The following is a 24,317-nucleotide window of genomic DNA, read 5'->3' on the forward strand; positions in this document are numbered from 1 at the left end:
CTCCAGTGAGACGGGGACATGTAGTCACAGGCTGTTAAGGTGGGAGCAGTGGTCCTCAGGCCTGAGTGGGCCCTAGTCACCCCTAGGGAGCCTGTTTATCCATGCAGATTTCCAGGGCTGCCTGAAATTCAGACTTGAAGTTGCTGAGTTTCATTTAGCTGGGAAGGGTGTGGGGAGAATCTTCATTTTTAACAAGTTTAGCAGACTGGTACAGGTGACCTGCAGCCCCTGCGTTCGTTCGGTGAGGGATTGGCTGGCTTCCAGGGCTTTGGAGGTAGTAGGTGATGTGGGGAGGATGGACCTGGCTGACAACCTACCGTGTGACCTGGAGTGAGTTGCATCCTCACAGAGTGTGTCTGCGTCTCTTAACACCATGAAATCATGCGGGTTCAAGGACATGGACAAAAGGTTTTGCACAGTGCTGTAACAGCCACCATTTACTGACCTCTGACTCTAAACACAAAAGAGGTCATCAGTGTGAATGCCAAGAAGGAAATAATGACGGTGAACATTTCTTGAGTATTTACTGTGTACAATCCCCTGTGCTAAATCCTTTCTGTGGATTATTCTCTATGAAATTTTACAACACCCCGAGTAGGTGCTATTAATGGCCATTCTACTAATGAACTGACTGAGCCACAGAGACGTTAAGTAACTTGCCCAAGGTCACGCAAATGTGTAACTCTTCAGAGACTGAGGGAGGGAGGACGGGAGTGGGAAGGAGGAGAAGCAGACTGAGCGAGCGGCTCAAGAAGAGGAATCGACCCCAACGCCCACCAGGTATCTGGAACCCTTCAGCTTCGGGGACAGCTCGCGGGGATGTGGGGGGGCACTGGGTTTGGCCCCGGGGAAACGCGCTGGGAGGACTCTCCCACCTTGTGGGTTGGAGTTCGAATCTGTGTAAGGTTTTTGGCCTGCTCGAGGCTGCTCCAATGGGGTGGGGGCCACCCGCAGGGCCGGGCGGGGCTGTGTTGCCATCTGGAGCCGCTGCGCCGCCGGCCACAGTGAAGGCGCGAGCAGCAAGAGTGCGCGCAGGGCTGGAGGGAGTGCAGCATCCGCCGCCAGCGCCGCGGCTGCACATGGGCCGACCCCGCCGCCGCCCCTAGCAGCTCCGGCGGCCCCCGTCTCGCAGCCTGCCGCAGCTCCGGCCAGCCGACCAGCCATGTCGCTCAGCGGAGCCTCTGAGCGCAGCGTCCCGGCCACCAAGATTGAAATTACCGTGTCCTGCCGGTGAGCGGGCCACGCTGGGGAGGGCTTAGGCATTGCCCCAGCACCACCCAGCTCCGGGGCTCAACGCGGAGAGGGGCTAGACCGCTGGGGAAGCAGCATTCGGGAAGGAAAATCGCGGCTGCAGACTCAGGGGAGTCGCTAGCGGACTCGGGAAGGGGGTTTCCTGGAACAGCTCCAACCACAAAAGAGGGCTCAGCGTGCGGCTTCAAGGGACGGGTCTCGGGGGTCCAGTAGGATCTGCGCCCCAGGAGGGCAAAGTTCTGGGGGCTAGCCCTCTTTCCTGGGCCCTGGGAGGCAGTCCAGTGCGCAGAGAAACGGTTCTTGGGCGGAGATTTCCGGTGTTGTCCAGGGTGCTGATAACGCGGAGGCCCCCACCCACCCACCCACACACACACCCCCAAGCCGGAGGTAGTAACGGGGGAGGGGAGTGTGATGTGAGCCCCGTGCCTCCCCAGGTGCCCATCTCTGGGCAGGTTCGAGGCGATGGGCTCCAGAATGATCCACCCCGTGTCCGTCTGTCTGTCCCTTTCTCTAGGAACCTGCTGGACCTCGACACCTTCTCCAAGTCCGACCCCAGTAGGCGGCACCAGGGCCAGGAGGGAGGGAACTTGGGGTCCGGGAAAGACTGAGGGGCGGGGAGGGGGTGCGGGCCGACCTGAAGTCCTTCCCTCCCCGCCCCCGCTCCCGCCTGCAGTGGTGGTGCTCTACACGCAGAGCCGGGCCAGCCAAGAGTGGCGGGAGGTAAGTCCTAGAACCCTTGGCCAGTCCGGAGCCGCCCCTGGGAATCACCTGCCCCCTTAACAGGCCTCGCGCTGACTCTCCGCTCTCCATTCAGTTCGGACGGACCGAGGTGATCGACAACACGCTGAACCCAGACTTCGTGCGCAAATTCGTCCTCGACTACTTCTTCGAGGAAAAGCAAAACCTGCGCTTCGATGTGTGAGCCCCGCCCCGGATCTGGCTTGGACCGCCCCCCGACCTCGATCCGCCCGAAATTCCGGATGGCTCCGCCCCCACGCGGGCCCCACCCCCCACCCCCGGCCTGGCTCCACCCCCAAGCCCTGTTCCGTGGCACTCCGAAGGGCTCGGCTCAGCCTTAGCTCCGCCCACAAGTCTAGGTTGGCCCTGCTCTTAGGTCAGATCCAGCCCTCCGCCCCTTCCCAAGCCCTACCTCTGACGTGACCCTGCCCCCAGCAGACCCCGGACTTGGCCTCGCCCCGGGTCTGACTCACAATGACGCCGACTCCTGCCCAAAGGAGGTCCAGGTTGAATTCGGGTGCAAGGCTGCCCCTCCTTCCACCCACAATTTTAACCTGGACTCGAAATCCGACTCCTTTTCCAGGCTCTCCCACCAGCCCCGCCCCATGTTGGTCCCACTCTCTTCCCAGGTACAACGTCGACTCCAGAACCAACATCTCCAAACCGGTGAGCGACCGTTCACTCACGGGCTGGCTGGGCACACAGGCGGCGCTCAGTGTGTGTTAAACGACCCTCCTTAGAACCCTCCTCCCCCTCAAACCCGACTCGACCTTCTTCGGCCCCGAACCTGCCCTCCCTGCCCTCCTCTCCTGCTCCTGCCTTGGTTTCCCGCCTGTGCCTCTTACTCACTGCTACTCTTCCTTCTCGACTGCTGCTGGGACCCTCAGAAGGTGAGGCTGAACGGGGCTGGGCGGGGGCGACATGTGTGGTGTGTGAAAGGCGAGGGGTGGGATGGTATCTTGGCTTAAAGTGATGGCAGGACCAAGAAGGGCAGCTTTCCTGGGGACCCCGCGCCTCCTTTAAAGCCCCGGCCGCGTGGTTCCGCTGCCTCCAGTCGCCGTGGTCAGTGCAGCAGCGTCACCAGGGCTGGGCTGGGACTCTGCGCCGCCAGCCGGTCCTCGCCCCGCTGACTCTGTATCCCGGCGCAGGATTTCCTGGGACAAGCGTTCCTGGCCCTGGGAGAGGTGATCGGAGGCCAGGGCAGCCGAGTAGAGCGACCCCTCACGTGAGCTGAACCTGAAGGGGAGCGGGGGAAGGGTGGGCCTCCAAATGCTCCTCCTAAAGACACAGCCGACCCTGTACTGATGGAGGCTGGGATTCCCCTGGTCAGGGGCCTTCAGTGGCTTCCATCACCCTCCCGGGAAAATCCAACCTCCAGGGCTTTGCTCAAGTCAGTCTCAGGCCTGACGGATCTTCTGTCTCTCTCTTTCCTCACCCTTTTCATTCTTTTTCTAAGTCTGATTCAACCTTTAAGGTCCACTTCCAAGCCTTTCTCCTCCAGGAAGCTTTCCTCACTAAATCAAGTTCTCTGGAATTTACATTACATTCACTCACTAAATATTTATTAGCTTGTTTTGTATGCTATACCCTGTGCTAGGCGCCAGGGATTTATCCCTTCCACAGACACTACTGGGCATATACTCACTCTATGTCAGCCACTGTTCAAGGGGCTTGGGTTGCAGTGGTGAACAAAACAAAGGTTCCTGCCCTCAGGGAGCTTATATAACAGAAGGGGGAGAAAAACAGTACAAAACTGACATAATAAGTAAGTAAATTACATAATATATTAGAAGACATTAAATATTGAGGAATAAAGACAAAGTAGAGCAGAATTAGGGGGACTGGAAATGCTGGGTGGGTAGGTGTTGCAGTGTTCAACAGAATGCTTGAGCAGGCCTCCTAGAGAGGTAACTTCAGAGCAGTGACCTGAAGGAAGCAAGGGAGTGCGCTGTGCAGATATCTGGAGGAGGAATGTTCCAGGCAGAGGAAACTGCCAGTGCAGAAGTCTGATGTGTTCAAAGAGCAGCAAGGAGGCCAGTGTGGGTGGAAGTGCGTGAGCAGGGGGAAGAAAGGAGAAGGTGAGTTTGGAGCATTGACAGTTAGAGCCTTGTAGCCACTGTAAGGACTTCAGTTTTTACTCTGAGTTGGAAGTCACTGGAGGGTTCTGAGCAGAGGACTGATACGATCCGACTTGCTTTCAAAGGATGCTGCCGGGTTGAGACTAAACCTTGGGTGGACAAAGGTAGAAGTAATCCACGGTGCTAGCAGTGAAGGAGGGGAGAATTGGTCAGATTCTGGATGTATCTTGAAGGTGGAGCCAACAGATTCCTGACAGATCGCATATGGATGTGAGAGGATAAGAGGAGACAAGGATGATACCAAGGTCTTTGGCCTGAACAAATGGAAAGATGGAGTTGCCATAAACGATGATTTTTTTTTAAAAATGTGAGGGAGGAGTAAGCTGTGGGAGGAAGTCAACCAGGAGTTCAGTCTGACCTGTTGAAATTCATAATTTTTATTAGACATCTGAGTGGACATGTCAAATAGGCAATAAGAAACGTGAATCTTAGGTGCTCTTTAAGGACATGAGATTAGATGAGATCACTAAGGGAGTGAGGAGAGAGGGAAGATCAAGGACTCCACGAATTGGAGCTAGAAAGGGAGGCTGAGAAGGATCATTAGTGAAATGGGAGGGTAACCGAGAGCAGGTGGTGCTGTCCAGGCAGCAAAGTGAAGGATGTTTATCAGGGACAAGAGAGTGGCCAACCATGTCAAATGCTGCTGCAGGTCAAGTAAGGTGAGGATCGGGAACTGGCCATTGGGTTTAGCCAGATGGAGGTCGCCGGTGACGCTGACAAGCAGAGTTTTGAAGGAGAGATGGGAGTGACAGCCTGGTTGAGGAGGTTTAGAAGAGAATGGAAGAGAGGAATGGGAATTAGGAATCTTTCAAGCGGTTTTGCTGCAAAGAGGAGAAGAGAAAAGGAGGGGTGGCTGGAGAGGGAAGTGAGAGCAAGAATAGGTTTGTAATATTTTAACATGAGAAAAATTATACCACATTTGTATGCTAATGGGAATGATCCAGTAGAAACTGAAAATTTGACATAATAAAAAGAGGGGAGGGACTTCCCTGGCGGTCCAGTGGTTAAGACTCCATGCTTCCAATGTAGCGGGTGTGGGTTCAATCCCTGGTTGAGGAAGTAAGATCCCACATAACGTGTGGCGTGGCCAAAAGAGAAAAAAAAAGGGGGGGGAGAGTTGCTAGAGTGACGTCCCTGTGCAGGCAAGAGGGAGGGTGTGGAAAGTAGCACACAGTGGAGGGGTAAACAGGCACAAGGATAGTCATTTATAGCAACGGTAGGAAGGCCTCGTGTTGGAGAAGATACTGGAGGCAGGGTAGGTGCGTGGTGGGTCTGTGGACACTCTCCTCTGGTTGCTTCAGTTTTGTCAGTGAGGTAGCAAACAAGGCCACTGGCCGAGAGTGAGGAGGGGGGAGGAGGCTTGCGGGTTGAGGAGGGGGGAGGAAGAGTGAAACTGCCATCTCGCAGAACTGGAAACGCGAAGGGGCTCGGGGTGTACGGCATGATTAAGGACCCTCTTGAGGTTTGTGGTCACACGTTTAAAATGAAAGCCATTAGCATGAATGTGTGTTTTCCTCTGGCCGTATTCAGTTGCACAGGTGTAATACAGGTTAGGCAGAGAATTGGATTTAACTAGGGCTGTGGTTCTGCCAGATAAGTATATAGAAGTGAGAGAGGGTACGGGAAAAGAAGTAGGATGCAAGGGAGTGATTATTATAGTCCAGAATGACTGGAATTCACACTGGGTGACGAGATGAGGGAGAACATTAAGGAAGCAAAGAACAGTGAGAAGGCAGCAGGATCAGCGACTCGGCTCTGAACGTGCAGGTGAAGAGTCCCTGTACTCATTACGCTCTGTCTTTTTAAAGCACAGAGAATCAGAGATCAAAGGAGCCAAAGAAATGGTTCAAATGCTCATTTTAAAGATGGGGAAAACCACATAGCAAGCTGGAGTCAAAACTTGAACTGAGAATACTCTTAACCTAGCTTCCTCTCTACCACACTTTTGGATCCCATGGGGGTTAGGGTTTGCAGGCCCATATCAACAGGGTCCCTGACTGCTTGGAGACCCAAGGCAAGTTGGGGATGGGTATCCTGGTATGCACCCTTTGGGCACATGGAAGTGTCCCTTCTTGGGTCAGAAGAAGATAAGGCTGCCCTGGACTTTTTGATCTCACTCTTCACAGTCTTCAGAAAGCACAGCATCTTTGACCTAACAAACCAGCCCTTTTGCTCCAGATCTGGATAGAAATTCCTCTCCCTCGTTAGGATCGCTACATCATGCTCTACTTTCCTATTGGCTTTGACATCCCACCTTCCCCTGGAAGCTCCCTGAAGGCAGGGTCTAGCAGAGCTGGAAAGTGCCAACTGGCCAATTCATACCGAGAACAGTGTCTGGTGTGTCGTAGATGAAGAGCCTGCTTTGAGAAAGAGAACCACCTTCATATCTACCAAGCTTACCAACTGCTTTTCCTTCCAGGCATTCATTCTGATCTCTTCACAACCCTGAGAGGTGGGCAAGATTCCCATTACATAAAGAGAAAACCAGGGCCCAAAGAAAGGGAAAATACCCCTTCCTTCCAGACTAGAAACCTTCCCCAGTCAAAGTCAGGTCTTTCCCCACCAGAAGCCGCCTAGGACAGAGGTGGACATACTCGGGACTGTCAGTCAATGACAGATTGGATCCCCTGACCTACCCAATCCCAGATTGGCCACCCCAATTCTTGTTTCCTACTCTCCCCTCTCCCCTCACAAAGAGGCTTTTTCTGCTTCCAGGGGTGTACCAGGCAAGAAGTGTGGGACCATATTGCTGACTGCAGAGGAGCTTAGCAATTGTCGGGTCAGTAAGGGCCACATACTAGACCCAGGAGGCTCTCTTCTCTCCCCAAACTCCCTGTAGTGGGCTGTCTGAGTTTGTGAGCAATTTGAGTGTCAATAGCTCAATTTCATCCATAGGATATTGCCACCATGCAGCTGTGTGCAAACAAGCTGGACAAGAAGGACTTCTTTGGGAAATCAGACCCCTTCCTTGTGTTCTATAGGAGCAATGAGGATGGCACGTGAGTCACTGCCCCCACTGTGACCATGGGCCCATTAGGGCTCTTAGGCTGGGACATCTTAGACTCCACCGGGACCTGAGCCCAGAATCCACTCAAGGCAGTGCCTGATATGTGCTTGAATCTCCAAGAGTATCAGGCCCTGTCTCTGGGCTCAGTCCTACCCCAAAGGCAGGTTCCAATCCTCCTGTCCTCTCCAGGTTCACCATCTGCCACAAGACGGAGGTTGTGAAAAACACGCTGAATCCTGTGTGGCAGCCCTTCAGCATCCCTGTGCGGGTATTGTGCAATGGAGACTATGACAGGTCTGCTTCAGCATAAGCTAAGGAGTAAGGGGACAAGGGCGTGAGAGTGGGGTTCCTGGGCCCAAGAATGAAGGTAGAAGGGTCATAATAGTGTTGGAGGATCCTACTCAGTGAGACAGAGTTTTGGACATGGAGATGGGTGCATGGGGAAGCAGACGGATAGCCACATGGATGAATAGGTGGATGGATGGATGGATGGATGAATGAAAGGGCAAATGAACAAATGAGTGAGCAGATACATGGATGGGTGGTCAGATGAATAGATAAACTGGTGCATGACTAGATGGGTATGTGGATGGGTGTATAAGAGGACTGGTGGGTGGGTAGAGGGAGATGGATGAATGGATAGCAGATGAATGGATGAGTGGACTGATGGGTGGATTAATGGGTGGATGACTAAATGTGTGAGAGGATGAATGGGTATATGAGAGATTGGTGAGTTGGTTGGAGAGGCAGAGGGATGACTGAAAAAGCAGGAGCACAAACAGGTGGAATGACAGGTAGATTGATGGATAGACACATGAATGGATAGCAGAGGGAATGGATGGATTAGTGGATGAATTAGTTGGTGGATGAGTGTAAAGTAGATGGATAGGCTGACCATATGATCTAACAAATGGGCAGTATGAAGACAGGTGAGTGGGTAGCAGGATGGATGGGCATATAAGTGGATGGTTATGTAGAAGAATGGATGATCAGATGGACAAATGTCAGATGGCTGGATGTTTGGTTGGATAGATGAATCCTTCTTGATAGAGGAAATGCTTACAGTTTTTCACCATTGAGAATGATGTTTGCCATGGTTTTGTCATATATGGCCTTTATTATGTTGAGGTAGTTTCCCTCTATGCCCACTTTCTGGAGAGTTTTTATCATAAATGGGTGTTGGATTTTGTCAAAAGCTTTTCTGCATCTGTTGAGATGACCATATGGTTTTTCTTCTTCAGTTTGTTCATATGGTGTATCACATTGATTGATCTGCGTATATTGAAGAATCCTTGCATCCCTGGGATAAATCCCACTTGATCGTGGTGTATGATCCTTTTAATGTGTTGTTGGATTATGTTTGCTAGTATTTTGTTGAGGATGTTTGCATCTACATTCATCAGTGATATTGGCCTGTAGTTTACTTTTCTTGTAGTATCTTTGTCTGGTTTTGGTATCAGGGTGATGGTGGCCTCATAGAATGAGTTTGGGAGTGTTCCTTCCTCTGCAACTTTTTGGAGGAGTTTGAGAAGGATGGGTGTTAGCTGTTCTCTAAATGTTTGATAGAATTCACCTGTGAAGCCATCTGGTCCTGGACTTTTGTTTGTTGGAAGATTTTTAGTCACGGTTTTAATTTCCTTACTTCTGATTGGTCTGTTCATATTTTCTATTTCTTCCTGGTTCAGTCTTGGAAGGTTATACCTTTCTAAGAATTTGTCCATTTCTTCCGGGTTGTCCATTTTATTGGCATAGAGTTGCTTGTAGTAGTCTCCTAGGATTCTTTGTATTTCTGCAGGGTCCATTGTAACTTCTCCTTTTTCATTTCTAATTTTATTGATTTGAGTCCTCTCCCTCTTTTTCTTGATGAGTCTGGCTAAAGGTTTATCACTTTTGTTTATCTTCTCAATGAACCAGCTTTTAGTTTTATTGATCTTTGCTATTGTTTCTATTTCATTTATTTCTGCTCTGATCTTTATGATTTCTTTCCTTCTACTACCTTTGGGTTTTGTTTGTTCTTCTTCCTCTAGTTCCTTTAGGTGTAAGGTCAGATTGTTAATTTGAGATTTTTCTGTTTCTTGAGGTAGGCTTGTATGGCTATAAACTTCCCTCTTAGAACTGCATTTGCTGCATCCCATAGGTTTTGGGTTGTCGTGTTTTCATTGTCATTTGTCTCTAGGTATTTTTTGATTTCCTCTTTGATTTCTTCAGTGATCTCTTGGTTATTTAGTAGCATATTGTTTAGCCTCCATGTGTTTGTGTTTTTTGTTTTTTTCCCTGTAATTGACTTCTAATCTCATAGCACTGTGGTCGGAAAAGATGCTTGATATGATTTCAATTTTCTTAAATTCACCGAGGCTTGATTTGTGACCCAAGATGTGGTCTATCCTGGAGGATGTTTTGTGTGCACTTGAGAAGAAAGTGTAATCTGCTGTTTTCGGATGGAATGTCCTATAAATATCAGTTAAATCTGTCTGGTCTATTGTGTCATTTAAAGCTTGTGTTTCCTTATTAATTTTCTGTTTGGATGATCTGTCCATTCGTGTAAGTGAGGTGTTAAAGTCCCCCACTATTATTGTGTTACTGTCGATTTCCTCTTTTATAGCTGTTAGCATTTGCCTTACGTATGGAGGTGTTCCCGTGTTGGGTGCATATATATTTAGAATACTTATATCTTCTTCTTGGATTGATCCCTTGATCATTATGTAGTGTCCTTCCTTGTCTCTTGTAACATTCTTTATTTTAAAGTCTATTTTATCTGATATGAGTATTGCTACTCCAGCTTTCTTTTGATTTCCATTGCATGGAACATCTTTTTCCATCCCCTCACTTTTAGTCTGTATGTGTCCCTAGGTCTGAAGTGCATCTTCTGTAGACAGCATATATACGGGTCTTGTTTTCGTATCCATTCAGCCAGTCTGTGTCTTTTGGTTGGAGCATTTAATCCATTCTCATTTAAGGTAATTATAGACATGTATGTTCCTATTACCATTTTCTTAATTGTTTTGGGTTTGTTTTTGTAGGTCCTTTTCTTCTCTTGTGTTTCCCACTTAGAGAAGTTCCTTTAGCATTTGTTGTAGAGCTGGATTGGTGGTGCTGAATTATCGTAGCTTTTGCTTGTCTGTAAAGCTTTTGATTTCTCCGTCAAATCTGAATGACATCCTTGCCGGGTAGAGTAATATTGGTTGCAGGCTCTTCCCTTTCATCACTTTAAATATATCATGCCATTCCCTTCTGGCTTGTAGAGTTTCTGCTGAGAAATCAGCTGTTAACCTTATGGGAGTTCCCTTGTATGTTATTTGTCGTTTTTCCCTTGTCGCTTTGAATAATTTTTTTCTTCTTTAATTTTTGTCAATTTGATTACTATGTGTCTCGGCGTGTTTCTCCTTGGGTTTATCCTGCCTGGGACTCTCTGTGCTTCCTGGACTTGGGTGGCTATTTCCTTTCCCATGTTAGGGAAGTTTTCGACTATCATCTCTTCAGATATTTTCTCGGGTCCTTTCTCTCTCTCTCTTCTCCTTCTGGGACCCCTATCATGCGAATGTTGTTGTGTTTAATGTTGTCCCAGAGGTCTCTTAGGCTGTCTTCATTTCTTTTCATTCTTTTTTCTTTATTCTGTTCGGCAGCAGTGAATTCCACCATTCTGTCCTCCAGGTCACTTAGGCGTTCTTCTGCCTCAGTTATTCTGCTATTGATTCCTTCTAGTGTAGTTTTCATTTCAGTTATTGTATTGTTCATTTCTGTTTGTTTGTTCTTTAATTCTTCTAGATCTTTGTTAAACATTTCTTGCATATTCTTGACCTTTGCCTCCATTCTTTTTCCAAGGTCCTGGATCATCTTCACTATCATTATTCTGAATTCTTTTTCTGGAAGGTTGCCTATCTCCATTTCATTTAGTTGTTTTTCTGGGGTTTTATCTTGTTCCTTCATCTGGGACATAGTACTCTGCCTTTTCATCTTGTCTGTCTTTCTGTGATTGTGGTTTTCGTTCTGCAGGCTGCAGGATTGTGGTCCTTCTTGTTTCTGCTGTCTGCCCTCTGGTGGATGAGGCCATCTCAATAGTTCTTACTTTATAGAATGATTGTTAAATTAAATTAGTCTGTGAAAGTGCTGAGAACAATACCCGGAATATAGTAAGACTCAATAAGTTGTAGGGAATTCCCTGGCGGTCCGGTGGTTAGGACTCTGCCCTTTCACTGCGGAGGGCCTGGGTTCAATCCCTGGTTGGGGAAATAAGATCCCGCAAGCTATGTGGTGCAGCCAAAAAAAAAAAAAAAAAGTGAAGAGTAAAGTATAGTAACAGCAGTATAAATATCAGTAGTAGCAGTAGTAATAGTGGTAGTGGCAGTAGATAGTTGGGTATGTGCATGGACTGATGAATGGATAGGACGGATAGGAGGAAGTTTGATAGAAGGACAGATGGGTGGATTGGAAGATGATTTATGTATAGTTAAGTGGGTGGGGGTGTCTCAGATTTATCATACACACCCAGCCTACGTTTATCTCCTGCATTTCAGAACAGTGAAGATTGATGTGTACGACTGGGACCGGGATGGAAGGTAGCACTGCCCCACATAGTACTGCCCTCTCCTATAATTAACACAAACAGTTCCCTGAAATATGTAGTACATTCACTAGGAACCCCAAAGTAGCCTTGGGAGCCAGAAAGGTTGATGACAGATGCCAAGACCTTGGGTACAACTGATGCCCTCAGTTGTCTCTCTGGTACACTGTCTCTTCCCTTCTCTTCCCCTTAGCTTGGTCCCCCTTCTAGCCCAAGCCCCAGTGCCCTGCAGCCCAAGCAGAGGCACAGATAGTGGAAATAAAAGACTGGTTTCAGGCTTCCCTGGTGGCGCAGTGGTTAAGAATCCGCCTGCCAATGCAGGGGACAAGGGTTCGAGCCCTGATCCAGGAAGATCCCACATGCCGTGGAGCAACTAAGCCCGTGCGCCACAACTATTGAGCCTGTGCTCTAGAGCCCACGAGCCACAACTACTGAGCCCGCCCACCACAACTACTGAAGCCCACACGCCTAGAGCTTGAGCTCCACAAGAAGAGACGCCACCGCAATGAGAAGCCCGCGCACCACAACAAAGAGCAGCCCCGCTCGCTGCAGCTAGAGAGAGCCGCGAGCAGCAACAAAGACACAATGCAGCCGAAAAATAAATCAATTTAAAAATAATAATAAATTAAAAAAAATAAAACTAATGAGATTAACTCCCAGTACTCTAATGGTTTATTTAAATAAAAAAAAAAAAAGACTGGTTTCAGAGATGTCTCCAAACCACCAGCAGTTGTTGCTTACCTACCTCTGATCTCATTGCAGTCACGACTTCATCGGTGAGTTTACCACCAGCTACAGAGAGCTGAGCAAGGCCCAGAACCAGTTCACAGTGTATGAGGTGAGAGCTCCAGCCCTGCCCAGGTTGCCCAGGCCCTCCATCCTAGTGTGCTCAGTCTGTGGTTCCCATCCTGTTTCCCACCATCACTGTTATCTTCTTCACTTAGGTACTTAACCCTCGGAAGAAATGTAAGAAGAAGAAATATGTCAACTCGGGAACTGTGAGTACTCCCTAGAGCCCTGTCCCTCCCTGGATCCTTCTGTCTCTATCCCCACTGACATAGCATGACATGGCAAATGTTGAGGGTATGGGAAAGCTGTTGGCACAGATTACTTGGATATAGTAATGTTGGATACAAGGTGGCACCATTTAAGTTTTTGTTGTGTTTTGTTTTTAATTTTTTTTTCTCTCACCTAAGGAAAGTGTTTTGAAATTTACTCTTTTGCAGATTTTGGGGGAAAACCTAAGTTATATTTCCCAATTTAATATATTTTTGGAAATCCAAATGTTTCTGACAGCTTCCCCTTTTTGCCCTTTCAGAAATTGGACAGGGTGGGATAGGGGGTGAAATCAAGTGCGTCTTTCCCTTTTTCTACCCTAACTACACTTTCCAAAGTAGCAGGGCTGCCTCTTCTGTCCCGCAGGTGACGCTGCTTTCCTTTTCTGTGGACTCTGAGTTCACTTTTGTCGATTACATCAAGGGAGGGTGAGTCACAGGCCAAGCTTTTGGCTGAAAGCCCAGCAATGAGTTACTCCCAGTTCTGAGCCTCAGTTTTACTATTCATTAATGGTCAGGGTCCAAAGAGATCATGAGGATAAACTTTAAAACACTTGGCAGACTACAAAGTGCTTTATAAAGTGCAGAGTGCCGCCCACCTTAGTTCTCTCCATGGGGCTGCCTTTCAACCCGAGCTTCCAGCCCGCCCTGGGAAGATGACAGACCAGTGGTTTTCAAAGGTGTCCCCAGTAACCTTACTGGGGCCCAGGCAGAAGATATGTCCAGGCAAGAGGGAGAAGCCAAGAAAGAGGGAAACGATAAGCAGGCTGTAGGGGACATCCTGCTTGGTTTAGGGGACACAGGCTGACCTCAGAAAGGTACTTGTTTTCTCTAAACCTCACTTTTCTCCAGTGTAAAATGGAGCTGTTAAGTACTACTTCAGGACGATAGTAAGGGTTAAATTAAATTCCATCGCGCCCGTTATGTCATGCAGCAGGCATTTAATTCTGCCACCCAAAGCGTGTTCAGTGGGCCAGCAACATCTGCCCCACTTGGGAGTTTGTTAGAAATGCAGAATCTCAGGCTCCACCCAGACCATCCAGTTCAGAATTTGCATTTTAACACGATTCCCAGGTGGCTCATATGCGTACTAGTGTTTGAGAAATCCCGGTATAGTAAGTTATTAGTCCCTCACTTCTCAATCCATCTATTTCCCCAATAGGACGCAGCTGAACTTCACAGTAGCCATTGACTTCACAGCTTCCAATGGTGAGGCATGGATGGGGGAATGGGGTACGGAGGAATTCTAAAGAAGTCACTAGGGATTGGCCTGGATTCCAACCTGGGAATAAGAGTTAAGCTACCCAGAAAGCCCAGGCTTGAGGCAAGGCCCAGTCAGGCTCATACTGGGGCAGGAGTGTCGTGAGGAGATTACTGGATGTAATGGTAGGAGAGGGTACAGAAAAATAAGTGGGTAAATGGATCAAAGAAAGTTGAAAGGATAGATAGGTCTACATAGCTTGAGAAGCAGATGAGTAAATGAATGGATGGGAGGGAACAGGAGTGTAATGAGAGATGAATAGGTAAATGGGTGGATGGCTGGGTGGGTGGACAGACTTATAAACAGAGGGGCAAATGGGTAATGAGTGAGCACGGTGGGTTAGACAGGTGGGTGCATGAACTGGTATGTGGGTGCACAGACGCTCAGATGTTTAAATTGGGGAAATGGATGAGTGGACAGGTGAATGGATCCATATGAGGATAGACAGGCAGGTGAATGAATGGGACGGATAGGGATGGATAGACATGGATGGATGGATGAAAGAATATGGCTATATGGATGGATGGGAAAGAAAGAGAAATAGCAGGTGAACAAGTGAATGGATGGATAGATGGATGGATGGTTAGGTGGGTGGATAGTTGGATAAGAGAATGGAGAAGCAGACAGATGGATATGAATAGGTAGACTGAAAGATGGATTTATGGCCAGTGGATGGGTGAACGGATGTATGAGTATGTGGATGAACTGATGGATACATATAGGGGTTGGTGGATGGATAGATGGATAAATGAACATTTGGATGACTGGGTAAAATAATGAGGGAGTACGTGGGTAAAGAGTGGATGAATGGATAGGTGGATGGATGCATACAATGATAGGCAGGTGAACTAATAGATCATCAAGATGACCATGAGGTGGGGCTCCTGTTTCCCTATAGGGAATCCCCTGCAGCCCACCTCCCTGCACTACATGAGTCCTTATCAGCTCAGCGCCTATGCCATGGCCCTCAAGGCAGTGGGAGAAATCATCCAGGACTATGACAGTGACAAGCTGTTCCCAGCTTACGGCTTTGGGGCCAAGCTGCCTCCCGAGGGACGGATCTCCCACCAGTTCCCCCTGGTATGGTATGGCCAGAGCCTAGACTCCATGCCCTGGCATCTGGCCCACCCAAGTTGACAAATTCTTCTGCTTATGTCTCTTCTAAGGGTCAAGGACCTGCCAAGTAGCAGGAGGAGCTAGGAGAAGGTGGCAGAGCAGGGAGGGGGCAGGTTGGAGGGGACTCTGAGAGACAGCGATGCAAGAAGGAAAGAGTGAGCTAGGATCAGCCCAGCAGGGCATCTTCCCTGACAGAACAACAATGATGAGGACCCCAACTGTGTGGGCATTGAGGGCGTGTTGGAGAGCTACTTCCAGAGCCTGCGCACGGTGCAGCTCTACGGGCCCACCTACTTCGCCCCTGTCATCAACCTGGTGGCCAGGTAAGGACACTGGGTGGGGCTGGGGGAAATTAAGGGGACCCAGACAGTGAACTGACTTCCCAAGAATAGTTCGGACCACTCTGGGGAGAAGGTGAAATTTTCAGTGTTGGCCAGGCTCTGTTATAAAGAGGTTACATAATGCCTTATTCTGAGGTAGAAAGGGTGTCAACAGACTACCCCAACCCCACTCCCTGGGAACAACAACCCAGGCCTCAAGTTTGGGGAAGAGAGAAGGGCCTACAGAACAGTGGGTAAGGCACAAGTTTGGGCATCAGACCTGGGAGTGATCCCAGGTCTACCACTCACTAACCATGTGACCCGAAGCAACTTAGCTTCTCTAAGCCTCCATTTCATCCCTGTAAATAGGTGTAATAATGGATAACCATAGTACCTTCTTTATAGGGTTATTGGAAATTTACAATTAGATAACAATATAAGAATGATTAGGACTTCCCTGGGGCCCAGTGGTTAAGAATTCTGCCTGCCAGTGCAGGGCACACGGGTTCAAGCCCTGGTCCGGGAAGATCCCACGTGCCGCAGAGCAACTAAGCCCGTGCGCCACAACTACTGAGCCTGAGGTCTAGAGCCCGTGAGCCACAACTACTGTAGCCCGCGCGCCTAGAGCCCGTGCTCCACAACAAGAGCAGCCACCGCAACGAGAAGCCCGTGCACCGCAACGAAGAGTAGTCCCTGCTCGCCACAACTAGAGAAAGCCCATGCACGGCAACGACGACCCAACGAAACCAAAAATAAATATAAATAAAATTAATTAATTTAAAAAAAAAGAAATTACAAACTCTTTAAAAAAAAAGAATGATTAGCACAGTGTGTGGCCCATAGTAAGTGCTCATGGTAGATTAAAATGAGCTTAAGTTGCAGATTAAACTATAGAAGAGTAACTTCTAAAAACAAAAGAGTAACTCCAAATTTTCAGAACAAAAACGCAATGCAAAGAAAATCCAGCTCATGTAACAAATGATTTTCTTAAATGCAGATAAAATAAAATGACAACTAAAACCAAACATATGTCAGTGAACCTAAAGTTTTTCTGATTGAATAAAAAATAATAAGTAAACCGTAGTATGCTAAATAGAAGAGACCCATCGAAAACAAAGTACCTCAGAAAACTTGAAAGTAAAAAGATGAAACAAAAAAAGAGAAGAAAAGTGGAAGGATTTCAGGGAGACTTGGATGTCCAGAGACTTGCCTTTTCTCTAGTAAAGATTAGTTATTTTTTAATTCGTAGTGAGATAATAGTTCCTTTAATTACAAAAGTAACATAACATTGCTGTAGAAAATTTCAAGGATGGAGAAATTAAATAAGAAATCACCCAGAATACGGCCCATGGGAATGTGGATGTATATATAGTTTTTGACAGTCTTCCTTATGCAACCATAATGGCAGTCAAATTACATGTAATATTTCACTACTGAGTTTTTCACTTAATAATGGAACCTGAGCACATTTTTTTGTTGTTATTAAACAGACTTCTTAAATATTATCTTGGGCAAGTTCACTCATTCATTCATTCAGTCAGTCAACATTCCATAAAGGAGAATGTAGCATGAATGTGGGCTGTGGGGCTAGACTAGCTAAGTTACACCCACTCTACCACTTACTAGCTGTGTCACTTTGGGCAAGACTCTTAACCTCTCTATGCCTGTTTCCTCAGCTGTACATGGGGAGAATAGTATCATAGAGCTGTTGTGAGGACTAACTAAATTAATATTTGTCAAGCACTGAGAACAGTGCCTGCCACATTGTAAGTGCTATAGGTGTTAGCTATTACTGGTACTATTATTATCATTATTACTATTCTCAGGGCATCTGTGTGTGCTCAGTTCTCTGCTGGGGCACTAGAGACTCACAGATGAATCAGATCTAGGCTCAGCCCTTGAGATCTCCTGCCTCGGTGCAGGAGACAGAAATATAAACAAATCATTACCTTCTGTAGGCCGGAGCTTCCCAGACTTTTCCAGCAAGTTGCCTGTTGGCAAAGGCAAACAACCGCTTCCCCTAGGGGAAACTGGGGGCACAGCTGAAAGCAGCCAAGCTGAAAATGTCTTTGAAATCCCCATATTTTATCTTTAAAATGCATGCAAATTTACATTCTTCTGATATTGTGTCCATGTTTGCTATAATTTGGGGGGGGGAGGTGTTTTAAGTGTACTTAGAGTCATCTAGCTTCATCCACCAAATCATATAGTATAATGAGTGCTTCCGGTATCCTGTGACCTTGGGTTCCCCTTGGTACACATGCTGGTACCCTCAGGGATGTGAGAACACGTTTAGAAGGGCAGACAGCCCGTCTTGGTGGGTGGCATCCTAGAAGGCAGAGGGAGAAGGAGAGTCTGAGAGACCCAAGGCAGTCTAGTCACAGAGGGGACTGACTGCTTGGCTGGGTGCAGAGGGCAAACTGGACTTTATCAGAGGAAGATGCACAGAGCAGGCCTGGCAGCAGGAACCACATGTGAAAAGCACAGAGGTATGAAGGGTGAGCTCGGTAAACAGTGAACAGTATACTCTGAGCAGAATGTGCAGTGTGTACGGAGGAGTATCCAGAGAGCAGGCTGGAAGGAAGACTGGAGGAATCAAGAGCTCAGGCTTTAGGTTCAGTTGTTCAAGCGTGGGCTTGGACCCCAGCTGCACCACCCCTTGGGGATGCTACTTAATGTCTCTGAACTTCACTTTTCTCATTTTAAAAATTGGAATAAAAAATGTGCCTACCTCATAGAATGGTGGTGGGGATTAAATTAGATCACGTATGTCAAGAGTGCGGCTGTGATTTTGATGATCACAGACGACTCTTTGTCGTTTTCCACCCCACAGCCAGGTGGGGCACAGACTGGCCTTCCCCAGCCAGTCGCCCAGCTCCAGGTCTAAATGGCCTTGGGAATGCCAGGCATCAGCAGGGAGCCAAAGATGTACCTCCCGTGCCCAACGCCCTTCCATGCCCCCCAATGCGCTGGCTCACAAATCCCTTCATGAGGGGGCCATTGCCCACTGCTCCAGCCTCATCTCTCTTCTGTGGCCCCACGTGCACCCCCTAGAACACACTCTCTTGGTTTGTACGTGCTATTCCTTCTCTCTGGAACACTTTCCCTTTACCCTCCCCTCCTCCCCCCACCCCACCTCCACCTCCACCTGGCTAACTCCTACTCGTTTTTCAGGTCTTGGGTTAGATGTCATGTCCTCAAAGCCCTAACCTCACTGCATCTTAGTGATGAAAGCATCCATCACCCCGCAGGACAATGTCCAATTCTCTGCTGCGTGCTCAGCACCGAACTTGGTGCCTGGCCTGACACATAGCAGGTGTGCAATGATTATTTGCAAAATGAGTGAGTGACAGGAAACAGTACCAGCCCAAGCCTATGAGGAGGCTGCAGCCAGGATTCAGGAACGGATCATGGCCCACTCCCACCCTGGGCCCTGGGCAAAATGAACTGGAGCTATTTGAATTCTCCACTCTCACCACGCTTTCCTCCTTCTTTATATCCAGCTTAGATATCAGCACTGTCCAACAGAACTCTGCAATGACGGAAATGTTCTGTATCTGTGATGTCCTATATGGTAGCTTGAAAAGTTGCTAGGGGGAACAAGGAACTGAATGTTGAATTTTATTTAACTTAATTAATATAAATTTCAATAGAGGCTACCTTACTGGAGAGTGCAACTCCATCCTTTCCAATCCACACAGGGCCCGACACTGGAAGTCAAGAGACCAGGTCTGCCACGGCCTTTGTGCTCTCTGAGGTCTCGTTTCTCTTATATGTAAAATAAGGGGACTAGAGTTAATGACTTCTGAAGTCCTTTTCAGATCAAAAAATCTTGGATTCAAAGACTGATAGTGAGAGAAGGGAAAGGAGCTCTGGGAGCAGCTGTTAGACTGGCTGAGGACCCAGAAGCCTAGGCAATGGGATGTGGTCAGCAGAGGGGAGAAGGGAGAGAGGAGAAATGGGTGAGAGAGGGAAGAAAGGAGGCCTTCAGTCTTTGGTCTTGTTCTTGTATAAAGACCAACATCTTTCCAGGGCCAACAAAGCCCTGTGTGGTTTGGGCCCCACCTCATTTCAGTCACATGGTCCACTCTGCTTCCTTCACTTTCTGGGCTCCAGAAAGTGTAGGATTCCTCCAGTCCCATTATGGGGCCTTTGTCCATGCTGTTCCTTCGACCTGGAATAATTCTCCCCCTTCACTTAGCCTCTTCTCCGTCCTCCTCTCCTTTATCCTCAAACATTGTTTCCTTAAAGAAGCTTTCACTGACCTGGGCCATGTCAAGATCCCCTACAGGACACTGTCATAGCAGTGTCTCTTTCTATCCCAACTCTCATCACAAGTGCAATTCTATAGCTATTTCTGTGATTCTTAGATCAGCATCCCTCTCAAGGGGACTGGGATGGATTTGTTTTTTCTCACTGTGTACCTCCAGTGCCTAAACACAGTACCTGCTATAGTGAGTGTTCTATAAATGTGACTGGAGGGATGGTAGGTGGGGCAGGCAGCCAGGTCTGGGGAAGGATCATGAGCTTCAGAAGCCCCAGTCCTTGACCACTGCTTACGTGCTGGCTGTGGAAGTTTTAGGGACAGGACATTCCTTTGAACTCTGGGCTTTCAGCTGAATTCTGATCTTGGCCTCTCACCCAGGGCGGCAGCCAAGATCTCTGATGGTTCTCAGTACTATGTTCTGCTCATCATCACTGATGGGGTCATCTCTGACATGACACAGACCAAGGAGGCCATTGTCAGTGTGAGTCTGAGGAGGAGGGCTTGGAAGGGAGGGGTCACTGTTAATAACCGTGAAGGGGTTGAGATTTTACCCTACACGCAAGCTAACAAGTCAACCTGCCAGTTTCATGGATGCTGGCAGCAGACACAAAAGCAAAGGACTGTGGGACTTCCCTGGTGATCCAGTGGTTAAGACTCTGTGCTTCCACTGCAGGGGGTATGGGTTCGATCCCTGGTTGGGGAACTAAGATCCCACATGCCATGCAGCGTGGCCAAAAAAAGCAAAGGACTTTGCTATTCCCAGCAATAGCAGTAGCTCAACTATCAGCATTGGCTCTGATTCACTAAGTCCCGCTTCCCACAAGATAATGTGCAGAGGGCCAGATGACACCTGTACCCACAGTGGGTTGCATTATAGAACAGAAACCCTAAGTGTAGAGAGCCCGAGTCTTTTATAATGGGCAGTAAGCATGCCTTCCCTTTGTTCCAGTGCAAGATATTATACTGGACAGTAAACAAACCTGCCCTTTGCTCTGTAGGAAGACACTGTATCTTTCAAGGCAGTTACATATGGAGACATCCTTGAAAAGATAATCTGACACAAAGGGAATCAGTGCTTCTGCTTGTAAGATGTGCAGAAACATCACACACACAGAATTGTCTCCCAACAGCCACTTCCCTTGTTGTGCCTGCTCACCCCAACCATTTACCCTCTTTCCCTCACAGGCCTCCTCACTGCCCATGTCCATCATTATTGTCGGTGTGGGACCAGCCATGTTTGAGGGTAAGATGGGGGGTGTCCATGAGTGGGACCAATAACGGGAAAATAGGGGAGGATCTGGGCACCCAGGCCTGCCTCATAGAAAAGATAGGATGGATGCCTGTGCTGGACTTTGGCCAAGTCACAGACCTTCTCTGAACCTGTTTCCTCATCATAACCGAGGCTGTTGATACAAATACTTCCCTCCTGGGGTTCCTGGGATGAAGGAATGCGTGGGAGGGCATAATAATAACTCCATTACAATGCCTAATATTTGTAGGACTTTGATACAACCGTTAGGCATTCTCGTGATGACTCCAAAGGGGAGCTAAGAGGGAGGGGGCAACATGGGTTGGTGTGGGAAAGGCCAATCACCTGAGGGGTGTCTTTTCCGCAGCAATGGAAGAGTTGGATGGTGATGATGTGCGCGTGTCCTCTAGGGGACGCTATGCAGAGCGGGACATCGTTCAGGTAGACCTGACCCGGGAGAGGAAGTCATGGAGTCAAAAGGCACGGTGGGAAGGAGAGGCTAAGTTAGCAGCTGTTCTCCTTTACTGCCTTCTTAATCACCTGCCTTTCTTCCCTTCACTCTTTCAGCCTACCTACATTCATTCAACAAACTCTTTTTGAGAAACAGGCAGGTTGCTGCAGCCATCGTGGATTCATAGTGTAGGAGATCCCAAGGCTCCTGCCCTCTAGTGGAGGCAACCAATAATAATCACACATCTCATTAGATTGTGATAAGTGCTCCAGAGGGACAGCAAATGCCACAATGAGAGCCTATAACAGGGACCTGATTAGGTAGGGTAGTCAGGGAAGGCTACTACGAGGGAATGACATTTGAGCTGAAATCTAAAGGAGGTATAAGCATTACAGGTAGAGAAGCAGTACGTGAGAAGGCCCTTAGGCTCAAAAGAACTTGCCCAATCATGGAGAGGGCAAGAGGCCAGGGTGGCAGGATCACAGGGAGTGAGAGGAAGAGGAAGCCAAGGCCTTGCCAGTCATGGTGAAGCTCAGAGCTTTGTTCTAAAAGAACTGGAAAGCTCTTGAAGGATTTTACGTAGAGAAGTGGGGTGGTCAGACTTGCATTTTAAGACATGCAGAGATGCTGCAGGACGGTGGACTATAGCAGGGCAAGAGAGAAGGCAGGTAGACCCGTTAATGAAGAAGCCTTTGAAGTAGTACAGGGGATTTGGATGGGAATGGCAGCAGTAAGGATGGAGAGAAGAAGCAGTTTCAAAAGATTATTTAAGAAAAATTTCCAAGAGTTGAAGATTTGATTAAATGATGACAGGGAGCAGGGCTTCAAGGATGATTCTCAGTTTTCTATACTGAGCCACTGGGTGAGTGCTAATCCCATTTACTGGTAAAGAGAAAGCTGGAGGAGGAGCAGATTTGGCAGACAAGCCTAGAATTCCGTTGTAAACACATTGGGCTTGAGGTATCTAAGACCAATGAAAGGAGATGTGATATGGACAAGTAAATATGTGGCTCTGGGCCTTAAAAAAGAGGTCAGGGATGGATGTATAAATTGGGGAGTCATCAGGGAACAGGTTTTGTTTTTTTTTTAATTGAAGTATAGTTGATTTACAATATGTTTCAGGTATACAGCATAGTGATTCAGTATTTTTAGTTTATACTCCATTAAACGTTATTACAAGATAAAAGCTATAATTCCCTGTGTTATACAATATATCCTTGTTGCTTATCTATTTTATACATAGTAGTTTGTATCTCTTAATCCAGGGAACAGTTTGTAAAGTCACAGAAGTGTATGAAATCACCCAGGAAGAGAACTGAGAGAGAGAAGGCACCAGATTTAGAGATTAGGTAGACCCAGAGGACTGGGGGTGAGGGTGGGGGGAAAGGCATCCAGAAAGTTAGGAGAATCTAGAAGAATGTAATGTGTCAAGAGGGGGAAGTGTTCAGGAAGATTATGGCCAAATGTAATAGAAAGCTAAAGAGGAGTCAGCAAGATGAGGCCGACAATCATTGCCCTCTGGACTAATTTGGGAAAATGGTGCTGTTGACATCGTTAGCGAGAGCAGTTTCAGTAGACTACATGAAGCCAAATTAGAGTGGGTTGAGGGTGAACAGAAGGTGAAAAAAAAAGTGGGTGGAGAGAAAGCAAATGTAGAAAGCTCCTCAAGATGGGGGAGAGAGATAGTGTGATATTTGGAAAGAGATGTTAGGGGGTCAAAGAGGAAGCCTCCCTACTGCTGCCTTCCCCACTCCCCTCTCTTCTGTCCACCACCCACATCTGATTGTCTGTGCCTGTCCCAGTTTGTCCCATTCCGAGACTATGTCGACCGGTCAGGGAACCAGGTGCTGAGCATGGCCCGACTAGCCAAGGACGTGCTGGCCGAGATCCCAGAGCAGCTACTGTCCTATATGCGCACCAGGGACATCCAGCCTCGCCCTCCACCCCCTGCCAACCCCAGGCCGACGCCAGCTCCAGAGCATCCCTGAATAGCCCACCTATCCAAAGCCTAGCAGCCTGCTCACCTGCCCACCCACTGCTTCTGCTGAAAGCCAGAGGCACCTGGAACCCTGGGCCTCACTGGAAGGCCAGCTTGGAGGATCGGTACTGGCTGGTCGAGCCCTCTGCCCCCTCAACCATAGGAGGGCCTGGCACTCCCTACCTTCATGCCAATAATAAAGCTGATCTCTACTCCAGTTCTGTCTCATGGGTCTTGGGGAGGGAGGGACCCAGGATCTGGGGCCACACCAAGAGAAGGAGGGGGCAAGGACAGTTTCAGCTAGGGTTCATCCCCATCCTAACACACATTCATCTAACACTTGAGACATTCTTCAGATACGTTAAGGAACAAATGAATCTTTATGTGTGTACATTTTTTCTGAGGGGAGAGGCCCATAGCTTTTATCAGATTCTAAAAGGGGTTCTTGACCTCCAAAGGGGTCAGCTTTAAGATGATTCTGTATAACTCTGCTCTAATCCATCTAGTCCAAGTTTTTTGAGTGAAGATAATAAAAGAGTTGATATTTTCTTTGAGTATTCACTGCACGTCAGACACTGTGCTAGGTGATTTACAGGTATCATCTTATTCAACCCTCACAACAATCCTGTGAGGTAAGCACTGTTTTATCTCCATTTTACACACGAAGAAACTAAGGCTCAGAGAGGTTAAGTCACTTATTGTAGAGAACCCAACAGTTTGACTCCAGATCCAAAGATCTTAATCAGCAAACCTCTTCCTGGGGTGTTAATTTTATAAGGATGTTTGGGGGAAGACACTGTATATGAAAACACATACTTTATAGTGGGTCAACTGCAAGGTTTGTATTAAGATAAAATAGAAGTTTCCAGATGCTTTGGGCTTCGCCCCAGAACCCTGGCAGAATCTTTCACGGTCGCCGTTGATG

At 47.9% G+C, this 24,317-nt stretch overlaps 1 protein-coding gene across 2 annotated transcripts; it reads left to right on the forward strand.

Annotated features, from left to right (window-relative positions):
* The first annotated feature begins 9 nt into the window (after positions 1–9).
* CPNE9 (copine family member 9) lies at positions 10–23,609 on the forward strand. Of its 2 annotated transcripts, XM_022564737.3 has the most exons (20): positions 10–1,230; positions 1,766–1,806; positions 1,925–1,971; positions 2,066–2,169; positions 2,619–2,655; positions 3,138–3,214; positions 6,843–6,906; positions 7,023–7,126; positions 7,324–7,428; positions 11,649–11,690; positions 12,458–12,533; positions 12,640–12,693; positions 13,118–13,179; positions 13,913–13,959; positions 14,910–15,091; positions 15,323–15,450; positions 20,093–20,195; positions 20,900–20,957; positions 21,331–21,404; positions 23,217–23,609. In XM_022564737.3, exons 1-20 carry the CDS (start codon positions 1,163–1,165, stop codon positions 23,400–23,402), a joined length of 1,659 nt encoding a protein of 552 aa, XP_022420445.1. In that variant the 5' UTR covers positions 10–1,162; the 3' UTR covers positions 23,403–23,609. The 2 variants fall into 2 exon arrangements, with proteins under 2 accessions (XP_022420445.1, XP_089775774.1); XM_089919648.1 differs by lacking the exons at positions 10–1,230; positions 1,766–1,806; positions 1,925–1,971; positions 2,066–2,169; positions 6,843–6,906 and having other exon boundaries at positions 2,494–2,655.
* The last annotated feature ends 708 nt before the right edge of the window (positions 23,610–24,317 follow it).

Source organism: Delphinapterus leucas, chromosome 10 (genome assembly GCF_059928025.1).
Source record: "Delphinapterus leucas isolate spDelLeu-1000000601 "Yukka" chromosome 10, BTC_Dleu_Yukka2, whole genome shotgun sequence".
NCBI classification, from domain to species: domain Eukaryota; kingdom Metazoa; phylum Chordata; class Mammalia; order Artiodactyla; family Monodontidae; genus Delphinapterus; species Delphinapterus leucas.